The sequence below is a fragment of the Platalea leucorodia genome (genome assembly GCF_965183815.1).
Source record: "Platalea leucorodia genome assembly, chromosome: 3".
Taxonomy (NCBI): Eukaryota; Metazoa; Chordata; class Aves; order Pelecaniformes; family Threskiornithidae; genus Platalea; species Platalea leucorodia.
The window spans coordinates 76367850-76387962 of record NC_138825.1 but is presented as its reverse complement, the minus strand read 5'-3'; the positions used below and the strand labels follow the sequence as shown (position 1 = coordinate 76387962).

Below are 20113 nucleotides of genomic sequence, written 5' to 3'. Positions count from 1 at the left end.
ATCTACATCTAAGCCAGTCATCTGGGCTCCTTTATTATCGCTTATCTCATCGTAAGTGTTAATGTTTAAAGTAATTTGTCCCCTGGAATTCCCTACTCCCTCCCACCAACACTGTAGATGACCAGCTCTGATCAGATGTTCACAGCGGCGACAGTGACAAGGTAGGCTAGCGGCATCCTACACTAAAAGTCTGCCGCCAAAAACTTAGCTTTGTGCAACTGGAGATTTGCAGGGGGCAGAAGGCTTTTACAGTTAATAACTACCGCTTTCTTTCACTTCCCTACCTTTAATAATCGCAGTTACATGTTGCCTACATCCCCGATAACAGCCGGTCATGTCCCATCTACACTTCGTTGAATAAAAAACTAAAAATGAATTTAATTTGTAAGGGAGCCAGACGTGAGCCGTAATGCATGCTTTAGGTGAACCTAAAAGAGGAAAATGTTAAGTCTGGAACTGTTGTTTTAAATAAACATAGAAGTGGGAATCGGACCTGTTGCTTACCCTCAGCTTCACCAGTTAGACATTTAGGCTACTCTCTTTCCCTCTCTCATTCTGCTCGCTCTTTCTCTTTCGAAAGGACAAAAAAGAAAATTCTCTAGCAGGAGGGAACCTGTATTTTGACAAAAATAGCACTTTAGGAAACTTTTACTGTAGGTATTATGAAATGCTAAAACGTAGACGGTCCCAACGATCCCCACAGTAAACAAGTAAAATCTGTGCTTTTTGTCGTTGAAAATGTGACTCGCTCGGTTCAGCAGTGAGACGCAGTCCCTGTACTTCACGCTGCTCAGCTGGAGCCCAGTCTGAAACATCCGTAGAACATCCTGTCTGGCTGAGAGAGGCATAAACACTGCTCACTGAATGGGATTTAATCTGATGTTGATCTCCCTGCAGTTGGTGATAGCGTATGTTTTTGTGTTTTAATCGTTATCCTGTTTATCTCATCTTTCTGACTTAAGGTCAAATCCTTCTGTTGAATAGGTGCATTATTAATACTAGCTGAAAATTAAACAACAAAAAGGCTTAATCGTCAAGAGCATGCATTAGTCTAAGTGGTCGCATAATTTTGTGTTAGCCTCATGTCCTCTCTGTACAGTGCCCGTCTTTCTTGGGTTTGCATCTATTGTACCGCGTGTTGCAAATCTGTGACAAAGTTAGGCATTTAACTAAAGACCTTTTTTTTTTCCTGGATGATGTAGGCATACCCTTTTCATTGATTACTGTGTAAATTCTAATCGGATCAACCGAAGAAGGAAGAATTAAACTCTCCGAACATGTACTCTTCAGGCTTGGTATCCCGTCCACTTTACCTTTGCAGAATACTACATAATTTTGAAATGCTCGTACAAATAAAATGATTTATGGAAAAAGCTGTCTTGGTGTGTCACTAACAGCATACTTCAATTATATAGGTAAAGTTTTTTTTTTGAAGTAGGTGGCAATCGAAACATTCCTTATGGTCGAAGAAAATGCTGCATGTGAGAGCTACTGAAGTATCGGTCTGTTTTCAACACCTTGTGAGAAAGCAAGTGAATTTTTAATAGGGAGCTGGCTAGAATTTCAGATAGGGTTGCGGAAGATGCCATTTCCTGGTCTGTGGCTTTTGAGAGCCTGCAAATGACAGGGCAAATTCCTCCTTTGGCACTGCCGTTTTACGTATTGATCCTAAACCAGGCATAACCTAAGTACCACCACAGCAGATGTCTGACACAAGCGTTACATCTTCTGCATGCACAACTGCTGTTTGTTCGTTTTATCAGCTGTAGGGTACTAATAAAACATGTGAAAGAAGTAAATTGCTATCAACAAATCTTAGACAAAACCAAGGTGTTTCTCACATCACGTTTCTCAGCTTATCCATTCTCAGCTGGTTTTTTTCACTTTCCTCTCTGTTTTGGTGATGGTTTTATGATTTTTTTTTTTCCCTTGCTCATAACAACAATTTAGCTGAAATAGATACAGTTACCTGTATACAAGTCTGTAATCTCTTTATTTTCACTATTTTTATGGCAATTCCCTCATGTCTGTCTGCCTTCCTTTTCCCCTTCTTTTTTAGCTATTTTTCTTGTGATCATGCAGGGCTCAAATAACAGAGCTACAAGGGTGGCTTTGCTTTTACATATCTTTCCAGAGGTAGTCTTTTTTTTTTTCAATTTCAAATAGTTTTTTTTTTTTTTTTAAATTCTTCGATATTTTTAAGCCAATTTAAAAGCCAATACTTTTATTGCGAATTATTAGGGTTACAAAAACTTTAGAAACCAAACTGAAGTCAAACCTGCCCGCATTCTGTTTGCAGAGTAACATTTCCTATGCAAGGTGAGGATTGAAAATTGTCTGACTGTGAAGAGTGAGCCTTTATTGTTCTTGTTCTTGGGAACTACTAGGGAAATAGCTGAGATCCCAGGAGACCTCTCTGGAAAGGGAAGAGACTTAGTTCTTGACAGGAGCAGCGTGTACCAAAAAGCAAAGAGGTACAAAGTTTCCCTAGATACCTACTTAAGGCTTCTAGAAAGAGCCTGTAAAGGAAGGCCCTAGGTGCCCTAATTTTTTGATAATAGAAACCTTTTTTTTTTTTTTTCTTTTTAGTTTAGATAAATAGCAACAGGACAATAAGCTACAGAGTCCTGAAGGAACATGCAGAATTGTTATAGCCATCAAATTGATAAAATTGTATATGTGCTGGAGAATCAGATTTTGTGACTCTCCATTCCCAACAATGTGAGGAGAAACGGAAAATAGTTATTTCATACTAAAAAAGTGAATAGAAACACTTAACAACTGGAAAATAGAATTTATTTTAAAAAAAAGTCTGGAAGTTGCACACGATACGTTCACAATGTTTTTTTTTTTTTTGAAAAAACTCATCCTTTATCTTAAAAAGGCGAGGGGAGTCATTGACAGTGTTTATGGGGAATGAAACCACAGTACATAAATATTATATTGGAAAACACGTGGAGAAGGAATTAGTCTTGTGGTTAACTGAACGCTGCCCTAACCAGAAAAAACACGTGGTTCTTCCCTGAAGCTGTTTTGACCCTCTATCATACAGGTCACAGCCCCCCATTCAGGAAGGCAGCTGAAGTAATCCGAGGCGTCTAACTGAAAGTCAGAAACATATGTAAGCGCTGGCAGAACTGAGCCCCTTCTGATCGGTCACATTCAGATCCAGTCTTGGATTTTGCCCGTGTTTATTCCTATACGACCGAAAGTTTAATTAAGTTCATCATTGCTGGCAAATGTAATGAAGATTGAATCTGGTTCCAAAAAAGGTTCGCTCTGTCATAACTGTTCAAAAATGTTACACTGTGGTGGGCGAAGCTTGATTTTTTGTACGAAAGCTCAATAGATTTGGACAACAGCCTCTGGACAAAGACTTGCTGGAGAATGTAAAGTGTTAACTTTTGCATGCTAAATTGCTTACGAGATATTCTGAGCATGTTTAAGCTTATGATAGGCTTGGGGTTTTTCATAAGCATTAAAACTTGTTCCTTGGGGGGAACAGATGTGTTTTTCAATGGTCGGCCAAAAGTTCTCTCTTTGCTTCGACAATTATTATGTATTTCATACAGCTTTATTGTATTTTGTTATGGGCTTTTATTTTTTCCGTGTTCCACCGCCGTTGTATGCGTATGTGTAATGTTTTTATGTTTAACTTAGATGGGCATGGTTAACAAGACAAAAGGAGTACGCAGCAAGATTAGTGCATCTATAAAATGCACTTCATTATTACCATGAATGTATTTGTAAACTTTTTTTTTTAAATTAACTTATTTTAAAACAAATTGGAGGACACTAAACATGCAGATATAAAAATACCAATTTTTATTGATTTTTATTATTATTTTATTATTATTTTATTTATATTATTATTTTTTATTGATATATTTTTAATCTGGTCAATTAATTCCAAAAGCCAAGCATTCTTAAAGCTGACACCCATTCAATGTGCATTATCACACAGGCTTTCATTCCGTCATTATATGGTTTTCTTTCTTTAGCTACTACTTTTTATGTGGAGAGTGACTGAGTAATTTGTGCTGAACAAGGCACGGTCTTAAGAATCTGTGCTTTATTGTGGACTAAGTTTTGTTTCCCCATGTGGCCACTGGTAGGTAGGCGGGAGAAGGTGAGTCAGGGTCAAAAACGGAGGAAGAGGCTTTAACAGGCAGGCACGGGAGTTGGATGGCGCGACAGATGTAGCAGTAGCAGCCCGGGTTCTGATGAAAGAAACGGGGATGGCGTATGAATGCAAGAGGCTGCTTTGAGCCCCCCAGGTCTCATGAGGAAGGACGAAGTATCCAGATTTAATCTGCTGATTTTCTCTCAAGAAGCTCCTATTCCTCATCAGGCCCAAACTGCTTAAAGCGTAAGTAGTTGCCAAACACGTAACCAGATGTGCGGTTGAGAGTTTAGAAGCGGGATCGCCAGTCGAAAAGCTTGTCACTTAATACTCATGACCTCAGCTTTCCCTATCCTCTCACTTTGCTGGCTATGCGGAGGAAAGGTCAAGAGCTGATGCTTCTGTGCAAGCGGGAAACGTGAGGCGTGCAAGTGAAGTATTTTCTCTTCCTTTGTAAAAAAAAAAAAAAAAAAAAAAAAAGGAAGACAACCGGGGAGAAACGGTTTCACCACGGTCACCCCTGGAAAAGTGGCACTGAGAGAATTCAGATTCAGAGACCCCTGGAAAAGTGCTAAGGGTGGCCCGAGGGGAGGCGGAGAGCTGTCCCGGAGAGCTGCTCCCTGGCGACGGCGGATGCCCCGAGGGCCCTGCAGCGGGGCGGCTCAGTACCGGGGCCGACAGCCCGGAGCCCGGGCCCTCCCCTCTGGAGGCAGGGTGGGCGATGGAGACCTCCCTGGGGGCCAGCGAGCGCCGGGCAGGGCCGAGCAACGGCCGCGAGGGGAGAGTAACGGCTGTCAGCGCACGCGGGGAAGGCGCGGAGCGGCGCCCCGCGCTCAGCGCTTCGGGGTGGTTTTGCTCTACTCGGTTGTTGTGAGCAAACCGCCGGGGAGGGAGTTTCAGACTTTTCCCTCAGTTCACGGCTGCCGAGAAAGGGTAGCCGCAGCAGGACACCGCTGGGTGTAACTGCCCTGCCTCACGGGGAACTCACTCGCTCTGGGAGCGGGGCCAGGGGCTTGTTTACTGCTCTCCCCGCCGAGGCCAGCGTGCGGTACCTGTGTGTGGAGACTTGAGGCCCTCGCCTCCCGCCCAGCGCGAGCGGCGGCCGTTAACCGTTGACTTCCAGCCTCGCGCTCGCGCCCCCGCCCGCCCCCGCACCCCGCTTCCCCTCCCCGACCAGCGGCGGCGGCGGTGCCAAGGGGCCGCGACACCCGCTCTTATCGCCGACACGCCGCGGCGCGGCCCGGCCCCGCCCCACCCCCTCCTCTGAAGCGGCAGAGGGCGGGAGGGGCAGCGGGGAGAGGAGCGTGGCTCCGCCGCCCTTCCCTCGCTCCCCCCCGCCTCCCTCCCCTCAGCCAATCGGCGCCGAGGAAAGCCCTCGTGCCGCTGACGCCCCCACGGGAGCCCCCCTTTTAAAATAAAGCGGCGGCGACCGGGCACCCCTCGGTGCGCGGCGCGGCGCGAAAGCCGGGGCGTGTGCGTGGGGCGGGCGCGCCCGACGGGGTGGCCTCGCTCGCGCGCACACATAGAGACAGACCGAGCGAGCGAGCGCAGCAGGATGCCCGCAGCTCCCGCGACGAGGGGCTGAGGCGGGCGGGGGCCGAGAGGTCGCGAGGAGGAGGAAGGCGGGAGCGGCGCGAGCGGCGCGGCGCGGCTGAGGATGGCGCCGGTGAGCGAGCAGCCGGCGCCGCAGGGCGCGGAGGACCCCGCCGCCGCCCCCCTGCCCAGCGCGCCGGAGGCGGCGGCGGTGGTGGTGGAGCCGCGGCGGGAGAACGGCGGCGAGTGGTGCCCTGGGAGCGACAGCCCGGCCGCGCCGAGCGGCGAGAGCGGGGCCCAGCCCCCGGCGGCGACGGAGGCCCCCGGGAGCGCGGGCTGCTCCGGGAGCGCGGCGCCTGAGCCCCCCGAGGGCGGCTGGGGCTGGGTGGTGATGCTGGCCGCCATGTGGTGCAACGGCGCCGTCTTCGGCATCCAGAACTCGTGCGGGGTCCTCTTCGTCTCCATGCTCCAGCTCTTCGGCGGCGGCGAGGACAAGCAGCTGGCGTTCAAAACAGGTGAGGGGCGGCGAGGGAAGGGGTCGGGGTGGCTTCCAGCCCTTTCCGCCTCGGGCCTTCCCTTCCCCCAGCCCGGGCGGAGAAGGCGCCCCGGCCGGGAGCCCTCACTGCCCGCGGTGCAGCCGCCCCGGCTGTCAGTGTCCGTGCCCCGCGGGGCTGGCGGGGCCGGGGCGGCCGCGGGCTCCGCAGGCAGCGAGACCCCTCCGGGCGGGCGTGGGGGCCGGGCCGGAGCCTGCCCCGCCGCCAGCATGTGGGGCTGGGCTGAGGGACTCGGAAATGCTCGCCTCATCGAGGCGAAGAGGAGCCCCTCTCTCCTCCCTGCCAGGGTTTGCGCTCACAGCCGTGCCCCAGAGGCAGGTCTTGGGGCAGCAAGCTCCTGGGACTTCGGGGGAGAAGCTGCAGAGGGAGAAGCAGATACGCTCGGACTCTTTCCACAGCAGTATTTTTAGGCATCTGTCATTGTGCATGATGGGGAAAAATGCATGTACTCTTGGTCCCAGAAAGTTTTATTCTCCCGCCTCTGTTAGCTAATGATTAGTCTAAATGATTAAATAACAGTGGGGTATAGCGGCACTTAAAATATGGAAAGAATGGGCTTAACGGTTGCCAAAACCAGCATTTTGATGTGCAGATTTGCTGCTGTAACCGACATCCCCAAACTCACCAGTAAAGTTAATGATGTTTACTAAACTCTAAAAACATAACAGTATTATCAGAATCAAATCTCCACTCTGCCATTACTAATCTAAATAATTCTAGACACATAAGTATCAATTAATTCGAAGGTGAGCATATATTCTATTTTATTTTATGTAAGTTCTCTTTGAAAAGTGTCTTGTGCTTTGACTTGGTAAGTTGAGGAAATGCAGGTTTTGGCTCTCACAATAATAATGAATTAATAATTATAATAATTTATTATAGTAAATAATAAATAAAGTTGGCTTATTTAAAAGGTAGCTTACATATTAAAATATTAAAATGAAATATTTAAAAAAACAAGCATCGTCTTTTTTGCTTTTCTTCCTTACTAAAAAAAGGTGTTCCAGCTGCATAGCCCTGCAGAGGTGTAAGCCTTCTAGGAAACTTTCTCAGTATAGAATGGTGTTACAGACCTTTAAAAGAGTTCTGAAATTTATGTCTTCCGTAAATATTGGGATAAGTGGGCCTAAAGTTGAGATGTAGGAGACAAAGAAGCTAATTTTCCTCCCCTGACTTAATATTTTTGTCTGAAGTGGAAAACCAGGGCAGCTGTTTACACTGAAGTAAGAAAGCTGGAAAGCTGTGCTGGTGGAGCATTAAGTGATGTGCTCTCCAGCGTTTGAACTGTTTGTGGTGATGTACAAGGTGTATCGCTTGGTCTTCTTGAGCTAGAAAGGTGGGAAGCTATGTATGTGTACGCATCAGGTGTGGCAGTGCTTGCTTCACAGAAGGGAAATGCACATCCAGAAGTAGGCGCCTAGGCTCTTTAGCCTGTACAGAAGAATGAGGTTGTTCAGAGGAGGTGCTGTGAACATTTGCACACTGACCTGGGAGCCACTGGCCAGTCAGAAATGCAGAAGCACATGGATGGTTGATGCTCTGTCTGTTCATGGTACCGAGGTGTAATTGCTTTTTCTGAGGATCTAGTTCTCTAGTAACAATCTCTTAAAACAGTCTTCTTGTACTTAAAAAAAAAAAAATTGACTTTTAGGTAATAGTGCAGTAGTCAAAATAGTCAACAAGAGGAGGACTGAAATTATTATCTCTTACCTTCCAGAAGAGTAATCATGCCACTGATGTTTAAGTGAGGTGAGATTGCAGGTGTGCTCCACCCATGTTTTTGAAAATTTGCCCAACTGCAGAAAAGGGGGGGGGGGGGGGCGGCGGGAAATGGAACCTGAATTTAGAGCCCAGTTGTTTTGCATCCTGCTTAGAAGAGCAGGAAGAGTTCTGAGTCCTGGATGCAGCCAGCACCTCCTACATCACTTTCTTTTTTATTTTATTAAAAAAATAAAAAGCCACAGATGCATTTTGGTTTGCTCTGTCAGATGTGATCTGGTTTGGGTAATGCAGAAGACACTTTTTTTTTTTTTTTTAAATCCAAATGGGTTTAAGTTGGGGGAAATAGCATGAGATAGTTGCCTTGACTAGGTGACTTGTGTGCATGTGAAGGAGGAGGACTGAAAATACAAAAATGCCTCCTGTAAACAGCAGAACAGCAGATAAAAAGGTGTCCTTCCTTTTAATACCTGAAAGTAACCTAATGAGTCTGGGCACCATAAGGGCTAAGCAGTAGCCATCAAGCAGGAATTTTTGTTCCTTAATGTTGAATTTCATCACCTAAAACTGTTTGTCTGCTATTTTTTTATCTTGTTGAAGATCGGACCAAGAGTGAACTGAACTAAACAAATTCTGATACAATATTTAGCTTGCCATAAAAGGGAGATATGATCAGAAATGGCAAATTGCACTTAGTGTAGCTCTTATTGAACACTGATGGATGAGCTGGCATGCTGTAGAAAGAAAAAGAATGGCTAATGGGATGAAGTCAGTACGATTTTAGTGTTAGAGAAAACCCTAGCCTGATCATTCCCATGGTATTGATTATAGTACTTAATCGAGTTAGTCTCTTGCGTTCGGACTGATTGTGGCTCAACTGGCAGTGCAAACTTGAGTCTGAGTCAGGTTTAATGAATTTGAAAACTGGGATTTGTAATGAAAGTTTTCTTGCTGTGTGGTTTTGCTTTGGAATACAAAGATTAATATTCTAATCCTTCTGAAAAAAATTATTTCTTTAAAATCTGAAATGCTGATTTTTTGAGAGGCATGAATATTCCAGACAATCTGCCCTGGGATCCCAGGTGTCTGTGGAATCTTGCAGTTGATCCAGAGTACCACAGAATTCGACTTCTTTAACTACAAGATTACTTAGCTGTTTCCAGAAGCATGTGTGTTGCCAGCGGTTTTTGTGTGCCTGCTCTTCTGGGACCAAGTGGTAGTTGTCTCTTGCCTGGTGTTTTCCTCAGAAAGAGGAATTAAGTAGACTGTAGTACGTGCTATTTTCATTATCTCTTAATAACATTTTGTAATCTCTTAATAATGGATGCCTATGTCTATGTAAGGCAAAATGGGAGGGAATTAAGTAATCATAGTATGTGCTCTTTTTGTTACTTTTAGTAGCTGGATGGATTTATCAGTATCAAAGGCAAAATGGGAGGAGGGTGTAGTCAAGAAATGACTCTGCCTTGCAGATAAGCAGAGGAAGGAACCAAAAGTACAGGCAAGGCAGCGAGGCTGTCTCCGGAATGCAGCATCAGCACTCGATAAATAAGATGAATAACTATAACATTGTTGCAGGATTTAGGAGTGTTAATGGAGAAATTTGTGCTGTGGGTTATAAAGGGTTCACAAATTTCTTCAAGGAGCATCTGATTATAATCCATAATTTTTATGAAAAATTTTGAACATAACTAGCATACAATATTTTGGTATTTGTATTAGTAAAAAGCTTGTTTCTTTCCTTCTGTAGTGCGCTATATAAGCATTTCCTTTGTTTCCTTGTGTAGCCAGTTTTTTGTTCAAAAGGTAATTGATGCACAACTACAGAAGAGGAAAAGCCCACAACGTAAGTATAAAACTTCCAGAAAGATGTGCCTGAAGTCTCAGGAAACTACTCTGTTCATTTGTTTATAGCTCATTGTGTTTGAGGAACAAGTCGGGTGGAAAAACACAATGGCAATGAAATAGGGGAGGCTCTTAGTCCTTGGAAATAGCATTCAAACGCAATTGTAGTCTGCTGGTCCTTGAAGGGAAAGGATCGAGCCCCGGGGCCAGTCCAGGTCCTGGCAGGAAGAGTGCTTGGTTCCTCTCCCTGTTGGCGTTGGCACAGAGGGCCGTGGAGCGCTGAGCCAGCCCCTGTGTTATCTTGGTTAGAGATCTGGTGTGTGAGCCCCATCTAGTCCTGTGTTGTGCTCTCTTGGTAGGTGCCTCTACTGTATAGGCTTTTGTGTGTGTATGTACACATACCTGTTTTCAAAAGGCAAATAAATACTAAGATACTAGTGGCAACAGAGAAAAATACTGGGTTTTATTAAAAAAAAAAGGCAGATAAAAATACTAGTTCTACTAGTTTGATTACTCCTCTTTCTATGATTTACAATGCTGGTTCTGTGTTATTCTCGATGTTTGTTCATCTTCACTTGTACAAATAGCCCTGCACAGTGAGCGTATATACTGTTTTTACTGCTCTGCATCCTCATGTTTGTTTTATATTAGCAAGCGTTATTAGAAGACAGCGCATCAGTGGGCCTGAACTGGTCATCCATATGCTTGTATGCATCTCCCTTGGTTTGACTTTGCAGCCTTTGGTGGTGTATCTGGATATCAGGATGGTTGGTAGTTCATTGAGCTGGCTTAGCACCATCAGCACCATTGGGACTCTTGGAGCTGGATTGCTGTGGGTCCGGTAGGGCAGGGAGGAGAATTCTGCCTTTGCTGTCATATCCAGGCCATGACTCAGATACTGCGACAATGATGTTGGATGACTACAGAGGTCTACAAGTGTTGAGAACAAGCGAACCACTACCATGTATGGTAACTTAATTTTGCTAAGCAGGGATGGCTTTTTAATTTAACAGGGCAATTTGCAGTTGAGAAGTTTTCCCTTTACTCTTTCCTTGAATATTTTGCTATCTTCCTGAGCTTTGCTTCAGAGATCAAAACACCATCAGCAGTTTTGTTATCATTCAAGACTTTGCTCTGTAACCTTCATAACCACACTTTCACCTCTGATTCTATGGGATGTGGTTTCCAGTAAATTGGGAAGCTTGGCAAGCTGGAACTGTCACATGGCTTATGAGAGAGCAGCTGACTTCTCTTTATCTGTGGTTGGTTTTTTTTGAAGAAGGAATAAATCAAATTTGCAACATAAAAGTTATTGGAGCACACAACTGTAACTTGTGTGAGGTACAAGAAAGCACGCTACTATGTAACAGTTTGGTCAATAAGGATTATGTTGCAATGAAGGATGTAGTTCCACAAAAACTTGGACCCATGAATACCGGTGCTGCTGTAGTCAGGCTTCCTTCCCATGTTTGTGTGGCCATTGAAACCAGTGCAGGGAACCAGCAATGGGAGCAGATTGGCAGAAAACTAACCTGATGTAAAAGTAACAATTCATTTTATTCAGCTGCAGTCATATTTTTGTACTCTTCTGACCTGGCTTTGCTGTTATAAACATGTATGTAAATGAAGGCTCTGGAGTAGTTGAAATTATGACTGGGTCAAACTGGAAAGCTGAAGGTAATTTCTTTAGTATGCTGTCTCTCTTTAGGACAGAATAGTTACTACCACTACTGTTTATGCATATACACATGCAGATATGTCTTTATGCCTCCAGCTCTGGAGCATTTCTCTTGTACTCTTGATAACTAGTTTGCAGACTGATTAGCCTTGTGCCTGATAGTTAAGTTGTCTTTTTGTGTTTTTCCTCTTGTTGGAATTCACATTGGTTAGATCTCTTCCTGTTCCAACTGCAGATTTAACTTGCAACAAGTTGCTTAATTAAGGAGAGTAATTTTCCTAATGTGTCTGAAAGCTAGTTACCAGTTTACTTTTGTGGACTTCTTTAGAGGCAGTACTTTAATTTCACAGGGATGAAACATCCCTGTAAAATTCTAAAGATGGCTGGCTGTTGCCACCACTCTGCATCAAAGCCTGAAATTATGAGCTTTTGCATGCTGCCTTTTAGACAAAACTGTATCCTCTAAAATCTCGTTCAACCAAACCCGCCTAAATACTATGTTTTTACTGTACTTTATTCATGAGGTGAGAAGTTGGTTGAAAACAAAATGCTATTGAATGTCCTGCGGGGTAATTTGCTGTTAGTGTAACCGTATCAGTAAAGATGAAGTTCTCTTAAAGCTATTACATTGTTACAACTCTAAAAAGCTAAATGTAGTTAGTTTCTGCCTGTAGCTATGCTAATCTAGTTACATGCCTCAAAGTAATGAAAGAGTTCTTAAAGATGAGGTTAAAATAGTTTAAAACATCTTTAAAAAAAATTAAAATGAAACTTCATTTTTGGCTTATTTTTTATTCATAAGAGAATGGCTTGTTTGATGGTTCTTCAGATAGCATTAAAACTATTTTCCAGTCTCATCCTTAAATGGCAATTTCTAAAGGGTGTATGTAAAATCTCTTTATTGAGCGCTCTCATTTCTAGTCCAAGTAATCACCAATATCATGTGGTTAGACTGTTCTGCAGATGGATGAAGACTCAAACTTGGTTTGATTTACAAGTAGCAGAAGAAACTTTTTTGTCCTTCATTTTGAAGATGCTTTATCTAGATGTCTTGCTGGTCTGTCATCTGCCATTCTGCTTTCAAAGTGGCTTGGGACTGGTGTGTGTACATATATATTTTTTCATGCATATGTCTCGTTATGTCTTTTCCTTGGATAAATCTTTCAAGTCTTAATGGTTTTGTTCCATGTGGAACTTTTTTCATACTCTCAATGTTATTTCTTTGCCATTGTCTCTGATGCTTCTATAACCTTCTGTAGTATGGAGAAGAAAGGTACTGTGTGTCAGATTCCAAGTGAGGCTCTGCTGGTTTACAGCATGACATGATGTACTATGATGACATTGTGCTATCTAGTTTGCATTATTTGCATAACAATGTTTTTCTTGCTGCTTTTTATTAATACCTGCATTCAGTGGAGTTTAGTTGACTTTGAAGTTTTCCAGCGTGCATTCCTCCTTACTCTTCAGCTTTGTTTTGTTTAATTGGTCCCTGTAGTCTGTTCAGTGTCGTCTTACTCATCCATTTTGGTTACCATTCTTTGAGGCTCCTTCCTGATTTTTGAATTAGCCTAAATAACTGCTGTCCAAAAAGGTAGTTAGGAAAGTGTATATGTTTATTAATAGACCCTCTTAGGCATAGCAAGATGTACCAATGCTTAGGGCTGTTTGCCTGTCCATAAAGATGATTTCATTTTAACTTAGTCTGCTTTGCCTCCAGATACTTTAAGTTTCCTGATAGTATTCTGTCTTTTTTCTCATTATTTGATTTCTTTAGCCTCTTGAGAGGTGTGTTGTTACAGGCCAACTTGAAGTTTAAATGTGATCGGTCTCTCTTCCTTTTATTCAGTTGCTAGTTCTGCATGAAGAAATGTAATGGACTGTTCTCAAACTGTTATAACATAATTTGTCTATTTACTCTTTTAGCCAATTTGAATTAATTCAGTAATTACAGGTGATAACAAAATGGTTAAGGTTGTAGCCTCTCTGCTTGGAGCAACATTTACTAGAGCAGGCTGCTGAGGACTTTGCCCAGTTGAGTTTTGACCATCTCCAAGGATGGAGACTCCACAGTCTCTCTGGGTGGCCTGTGCCAGTGTTCGACCACCCTCACAGTAAAAAAGATTTTTTCTTACATTTAAATGGAATTCTGTATTTCAATTTGTGCCCATTGCCTTGTCCTTTGACTGGATACCACTGAGAAGAGTTTGGCTCAGTCTTTTACTTCCTCTCCTCGGGTATTTATGCACACTTATAAGATTCCCCCTGAGCCTTTTCTTCTTGAGCCTAACCAACCCCATCTCTCTCAGCCTTTTATTGTATGTCAGATGCTCCAATTCCTTGACCATCTCTGCAGCCCTTTGCTGGATTCACAGTAATAAGCAGACTACTTGCTCCTCCTTCAGCACAGTTGGGGGTTTAGACTATTTGAAGCTTCAGGGTCTTGGAGAAGATAAAGTCAATCTCTTGTCATCTGTGTAGCGTGCTGACCTCTTCCCACATTTCCTTCAGTTGGTAACACATACTCCACCAGCGCACACCTCCTGCAGGCAAGTAGTCTGGCTCCTGCTGCCTCAGCGAGGGGCCCCAGACCTTCTCAGGTGCATCCTCCCTCAGCAGCACGCTCTGGGTCGGCACCTATGGTGTGACAGGGACAGTTGCTCCACTGGTTGCTGGGGACTGTGCCCCGTGGCACCACCACTGCTGAGCAAGTGTTTGCTGCTCCAAGACGAGCTGCTGGCCCTTTTTGGTGTGCCCTGCTGTTGGCAAACGGCTGTGTCTGGCTGCTGCGGCTGTGCTGTTGGAGCTGTGCTCCTGGCCAGCCCCTTTCATAATGTGAGGGTTCAACAGTCATATGAAATTTAGTATTTAATGTTTTCTAAATTTTATATAGATATTATTTACTATTTCAAGAGCCATGTGCGGATAATCTTAGCTGAGGAAGTGAGTGGCAGTTCAGGTTTAGCTGTAGAATTGCTATATTCTTGGAAACTATCCTAATCTGTATTTCAATTCCTTGTTTCTAGATTTATGGATTAGTTTACCAATACTTATACCAATTCCCAAATGTTTTGTAAGTATTTGATCGGTGACATGAAAGCATCTTTAGTTTGCTAAATGTTAAGAAAATTTTATAATTGGAACTCTTGATATTTTCTAGCCTTTTACTTTTAAGCAAAATGTGTGTTAAAAAATGTTCAGTTTAGTTTTCAGAAATACCTATATAACTCTTAGTCTGGATTTTTAAGACAATTTTTTTCCAAATCTTTACGTAATGTAACATCATAGGCAAAAGAAGGGTTTGTTGGTCTGAATTATGAATAAAAAACTTAATAGAATCCTATTCCTCAAAGAACATGCTTTGAAATGAGAGGAATATTCATAAAACTCTAACTTACGTTGCTGCAAAGGAAAATAAAGATTTTTTTTTTTTTCTTCTTCAATAAACACTGATCTATAATGCTTGGCAAGTAATTGCACAATTTGAAATTGCTTCTGCTCTGTGAACTACAAGGAAGGAGTTGTACTGATTACTTGCATCCAGGCTGATGTAGCACTGATAACATAAATGCTTTATATTAGAATACCCGTTGTGGCAGAAGGAATAATATAGGTTCTTTCATATATCTTCCAAATTTCTTAATCTTTTGTTTTGTGAACACACACAGTTAATGCAGCCTTAGTCTACTGCAGTTTAACCTTCAGCAAATATGTACAGAAAGGATAATTCTATGAGAAAACATTCCCTTGTGATCTTACATTATCTGTTTTACTTCCAGAAATCTAATTTATTACAGTAATAGCAGCTCTGTTTTATATCCTGCCATTAATTTTCATGGGAACTGGATAGGAATGACTTTCCAATAGCTAAGTTGGAGTAGCAGCCCTTTAGCAAGGATGGGACCAATTTAAAAATCATCAGTGTTAGTTCCCACACACAGGAAGGGATTACTGGGATGTTGAGCCCAGCTTTTTGCTGTTATCGGCAGCATGTCTCTAATCCTATGGAACATGGTCTCCCTTAGGTGGTGGGCTTGTCTTTAGACTGCAAGTCGTAAAGCAAGTTTTTTGTTGCCTTTTTGCTGTAACAAGCAGAAGTAGCGAATTCTTTGGCTAATTATCTTCTGCAGTGTGCTTTGTTTAGTAGAGCTGTACTTTGTGTATGTGTTCAAAGTACCTCAGAATAGTTTTTTCTTTTGTATTTTTTGAGAAGAGATATATATATATATATATATACACACATACATATGAGGAATAATAAGTAATTTAAAACATGCTAGCTGTTAAATCCCTTAATCTCTAACTAGCATCCTCTTGCAAATGACTTGTAAAATGGGCAGTAAGGATTGTCTTCTGGCTCATGGTCTGGGTTTTAGCCATTTTTTCAAGATGCTTCAATAATGAGGTTCCAAATAGAAAATGCATTGAGTAAGTACACAAAAAACTTCATAGTTCATTGTAAAGAAGTATGTAGATACCACAGTTGACAGATTTTTAAAATATTTAATAATATAAACTATTTTATTGGTGCTGTAACTCTGAGCAAGGATAAAACACTATGGTAGAGTCCTAAATAAACTGTGATCTTTAAGCTTTCTCCTTCTGCATTCTAGAAGAAATGAACAGTCCTTTCTTTTGGAACAAAACACAGCTTTGATAATCATTATATGATGACCAGCAACATTGTTCTTGTGTACAAGGTAAGAAAGCTGCTCTTTTTTGGGGAGAGACGGGAAAAAAAAAAGTCTTAACTACAACACCAAAAAGGAATTCTTCTAATTAGAGAAGTCCTAGTTTGGGCTCTTACTGTATTGCATTGAATGCTTAAGAGCCAGAGAATTCAAGAAGAAAAGAAAAGAGAATGCTAGTATTCATTAAAAAGTGATCCTTAGTGAATGTTGAGATGGGCCTTATCTTTGGAGGCTTTTGTCTGTGCTGTTTCTGGTATTGGCACTCCAGAATCCCCTGTTGTCCTTGGACTGACAACTGTGACTATCCTGTTTACTTTCTATATCCAGGCATGTACTATCTGCATGTCTCTTAAGGAGCTGCTTAGTTGGCTCTAGACTAGAGTCTGGATGGCAGCTAAGCAGTATACAGAATGAACAGCTGAACAGCAAGGACACTAGTGTAAAACAGAAATCAATTTGGTTTGCCCAAGGAGGCCTGTATGTCCTATCAAAAGAATCAGAAGTACTGAGTGTTCTTGGGCCACACAGCCAGGGCTTAATTAGACAGTAACCTGATCCTGTGTTATAATTAAACATGCTGGAGAACATGCTGGGATTGGAGTAATCTCAATGGGTCACATAGGTGAGACTGAAAGCCTACTTATTGTTTAGCCCATACTATAGTAGTTTGAGTGGTTTGAACTGGTTGATGACATCAGCTGCTTATTTTTAAGAGCAAAGAAGGTGTGGTAATGGTGCTTTACCTAAAGATGCTATTAACCTCAAAGCAAGTGAGCTTGAAATCAAGAACCTGAACTATGGTGCATATTTTGGACATGTGTCAGTGGTATGTGTCACAGTTTAGAGTAACAACCTTCTCAGAAAGTCGATGTTGTGCTGCTAGATAACATTTTTTTCACATCTTGAGCATACAATTTATACGATGACTTTTGGGTTTTCTTTTAATTCATTTGCAAAAATACTGCCTGTGGCCGCTTGAGTTCATTGGTTTAAGATGTCATGTGTGTGACAAAACTGAAGGTATGTACTTCAAAGCAAGCCTTTATGGTTTTGGCACATAAAAGCAAATTTGAAATTGCCCTTTGTTCTTTTATACCTTCAAGTCATCTCCTACCTTTGAAATATTTATGTAGCTTAGGCTCTTCAAAACCCAACATTGCATTCCAAACTTGAAAGAAATTAGAACTCTCAACTTATAATTTCTGACACTGCTGGGTGCAGGCAGTGATCTAGAAAATTAAATCAACACTAGGAAGTTTTCTGGAAGCTTAAATAAAATGTGCAAGCTTGAGATGTATTTTCTAATCCTATCAGAGTAATCCCACTTTTTACAAATTGAAGCATGGAGCATTAATGGCTTTTTACACCTCTGTACATATCAAAGTCTTTTGTTCATAGTGCAGCAGTTTAATGAACATTTAGTTTCATGCGGTGAAATCACTGACCCTTGAAGGTGCGTGTGGGAGGACCGGGACAGAACTGGGTAGCTTAGTGGGAAGGCTGGAGTAGAACTGCACAAAATCGGTATGGACAATGTTAGTCTTTGTATGTACAGTCAGAAGTTTAGTCAGCATGACCCAGCTCTGGTGTTCTGGATTTTTAGTGCTTTTTCTAATCTTAGGCAAAGAAAACAGTATGTTGCATGCAATTCATGCTACCTCAGAGTTGCAAAACTGATTTGACTATGTAAATATTTTCAAGAAATGTGACAAAATACTTTTGTAATCTTCTAATTTCAAATAGTGTTAATCCTGAAATTAACACTGTTCAGTGCATTTGTTTTTCAGATAGTATTAATCTTTTGTACATGTAGTATAATATATTTAATTTTCTATTAATGTATGTTATATGATACAAGTTCAGTCTCTATATCAAGGTCTGTGAAAAAACAACTGTATACTGTATTAATAATTTTTTTTAGATGAACATGTATTATTTCAGCAATTGGTCAAAATATTGTCAAATATTTTGTAAAGAATCTAACTGTATTGAGGATAATTGTATTGGGAAAATACAGGTAGGGTCAGGCAGATACCCTACAAACTACTCTGCTGCTTGTTCTTTGGGATATGGTCATGGCTGCCTCTGAGCAACTGAGATTTCTTTCCTGTTTTATGAGGTATCCCACCTACCAGTCTTCTAGGTGCATATTTTCCTGATCAGGGTAGGTAAGTGTGGTGCTATAAACAGTAAATTTACAAGCCAGGTGAAAAATTGTACCATGTTTAAGACTGCCTACAACTGGACCTATGTGGTTGTTCTGGAGTTTCAAACAAAAAGGGTGTAGATTCTTAATGTGAGAGCATTCCTGTAGGTTTCAAATTAAGGATCAGAATGAAAAGTATACAGACTTAATTTCACAATGAAAACTTGCTGCAAGTTTTACATTGCCTTCTGAAGGTGATAAATCTTAGTGTTTCTCACAGCTTTTTGCTTATAAGCAGTGTGGATTCTGTGGAAATTGAGGGCTAGTTCTTTGGGATAGGAACTCAGCCTGAGAGATTGCTGGTCAGTGTTTACTGTGCAGAAGATGTTGGCATTACAAACAGTATTCTTAGAATGCAAAGGCTTTGACTGTTTTTATCAAGACATTGCTTTAAAAACAAGATTAGAGCTCTGCTTTTCTTAAGCTTTTGCAGAGCTCGGTAGAGCACTGCATGAACTGTTCTGTAATTCGTCTTCAACATACTTATTTCTGTTTTTCTGGAAGAGAAAAATTTCTGTGACTGAGATACCACAGCTTGGGCACAATGGCAAAACCTGGTCACTGTTTTTTTCTGTGTTAAACTAAAATCTAAAATAGAGGCTCAATGGACTTAGATAATTAAGAGTGGCCTTAGAAATGGCTAGTAACAGTACTGTGGATGAGGTGACTAGTTTGTGAATTTTTGGTTGATGTGACTGTAGCTGATCAGTAGATTTATTGGATCTTCTCAGAAGTTAAGTAAATCATGCTTTTTTTTTTCTTTTAAGACAGTAAATGCTAGGTTTTGTCCAGTTACTTAAAGTAACCATTGTTCTCTCAGGCTCCCCATGCCGTTACCCCCTGTCCTTGTGTGCACGGCCTAGAGCTTGGGGGTGTGATCAATTAATTTTAAGATGATCTTCCCACTAAGTGTGAAACTGCATAATTAATAAAATTCTTCGTTTTCTTGGATAAGTGCCTGTAGTGACCAACTTTGCAGTGAAGTGTTGAGTGTAGCTTCATATGACAAAGACCTTGATCGAGGAATGGAATTAAGGGTTTGTGATCAAGGGACTTCGTGGATGTTTAGTGGGAATCTGTGAGGCGGGTAGAGAATGGCTTAGCAGTGTTTACACTAAGATAGTTGAAATGAGGGGGGTTTGGGACTAGTGTAAATGCAGAGGAAGGAAGAAGGACCCTCCACCAATTGTTAGGGCTGGTGAAGAAGAGATCAAAGGTAAAAATCAATCTGCTCATTTTAAAGGTAGGACGTGTCTTGTTAAGCCACCCTCTAGTGAGAATGCTGCATCCACAGAGATTTGTTTGCTTGATTATATAAGCTCTTATCTTCCAAACTGATGTGTACTGCTGCTGATTACAGCTATGCTTTGCTGTTGGCATTGTCATTTTTTAGCAGTTACTTTTTGCCTTTAGCTATTCTCTCCATTTTTTTCTGAAGTCATTCCATAATTGTAAAGCCTTTTTGTACGTCCAGTTGGTTTATCTTAGACAGGTACAGGTCCTCTGAAAATCTGTAAGTAATGAATTTCAGTTTAATAAGACAAGGATATCACAGATGTTTTGTGATAGAAAACAGTACCATAGGATTTCAGGGCTAGTCTGCTCATATGCTTGTCTCTAATTTAAGGAGTATCAGTTTGGAAGTATTATAGTTGCATTTTTGCCCTCAGTAGTTATTTCTGGCATGTGCTAAAATCATAAATAGGTAAACTATATATAGTTGTTCCCTTCCTTGCCTTTTTTTCCTGTTTTTATCTGGGTCACTAT

General features: G+C 41.8%; 1 protein-coding gene across 1 annotated transcript in view; it reads left to right on the top strand.

The window, feature by feature from the left end:
* The first annotated feature begins 5422 nt into the window (after nt 1–5422).
* Nucleotides 5423–20113, top strand: part of SLC16A10 (solute carrier family 16 member 10) — a 77897-nt gene continuing 63206 nt past the window's right edge. The window contains exon 1 of the mRNA XM_082306144.1: nt 5423–6171. Within this exon, the coding sequence (XP_082162270.1) occupies nt 5781–6171 (391 nt within the window). The 5' untranslated portion in view covers nt 5423–5780. The remainder of the gene's footprint in view (nt 6172–20113) is intronic.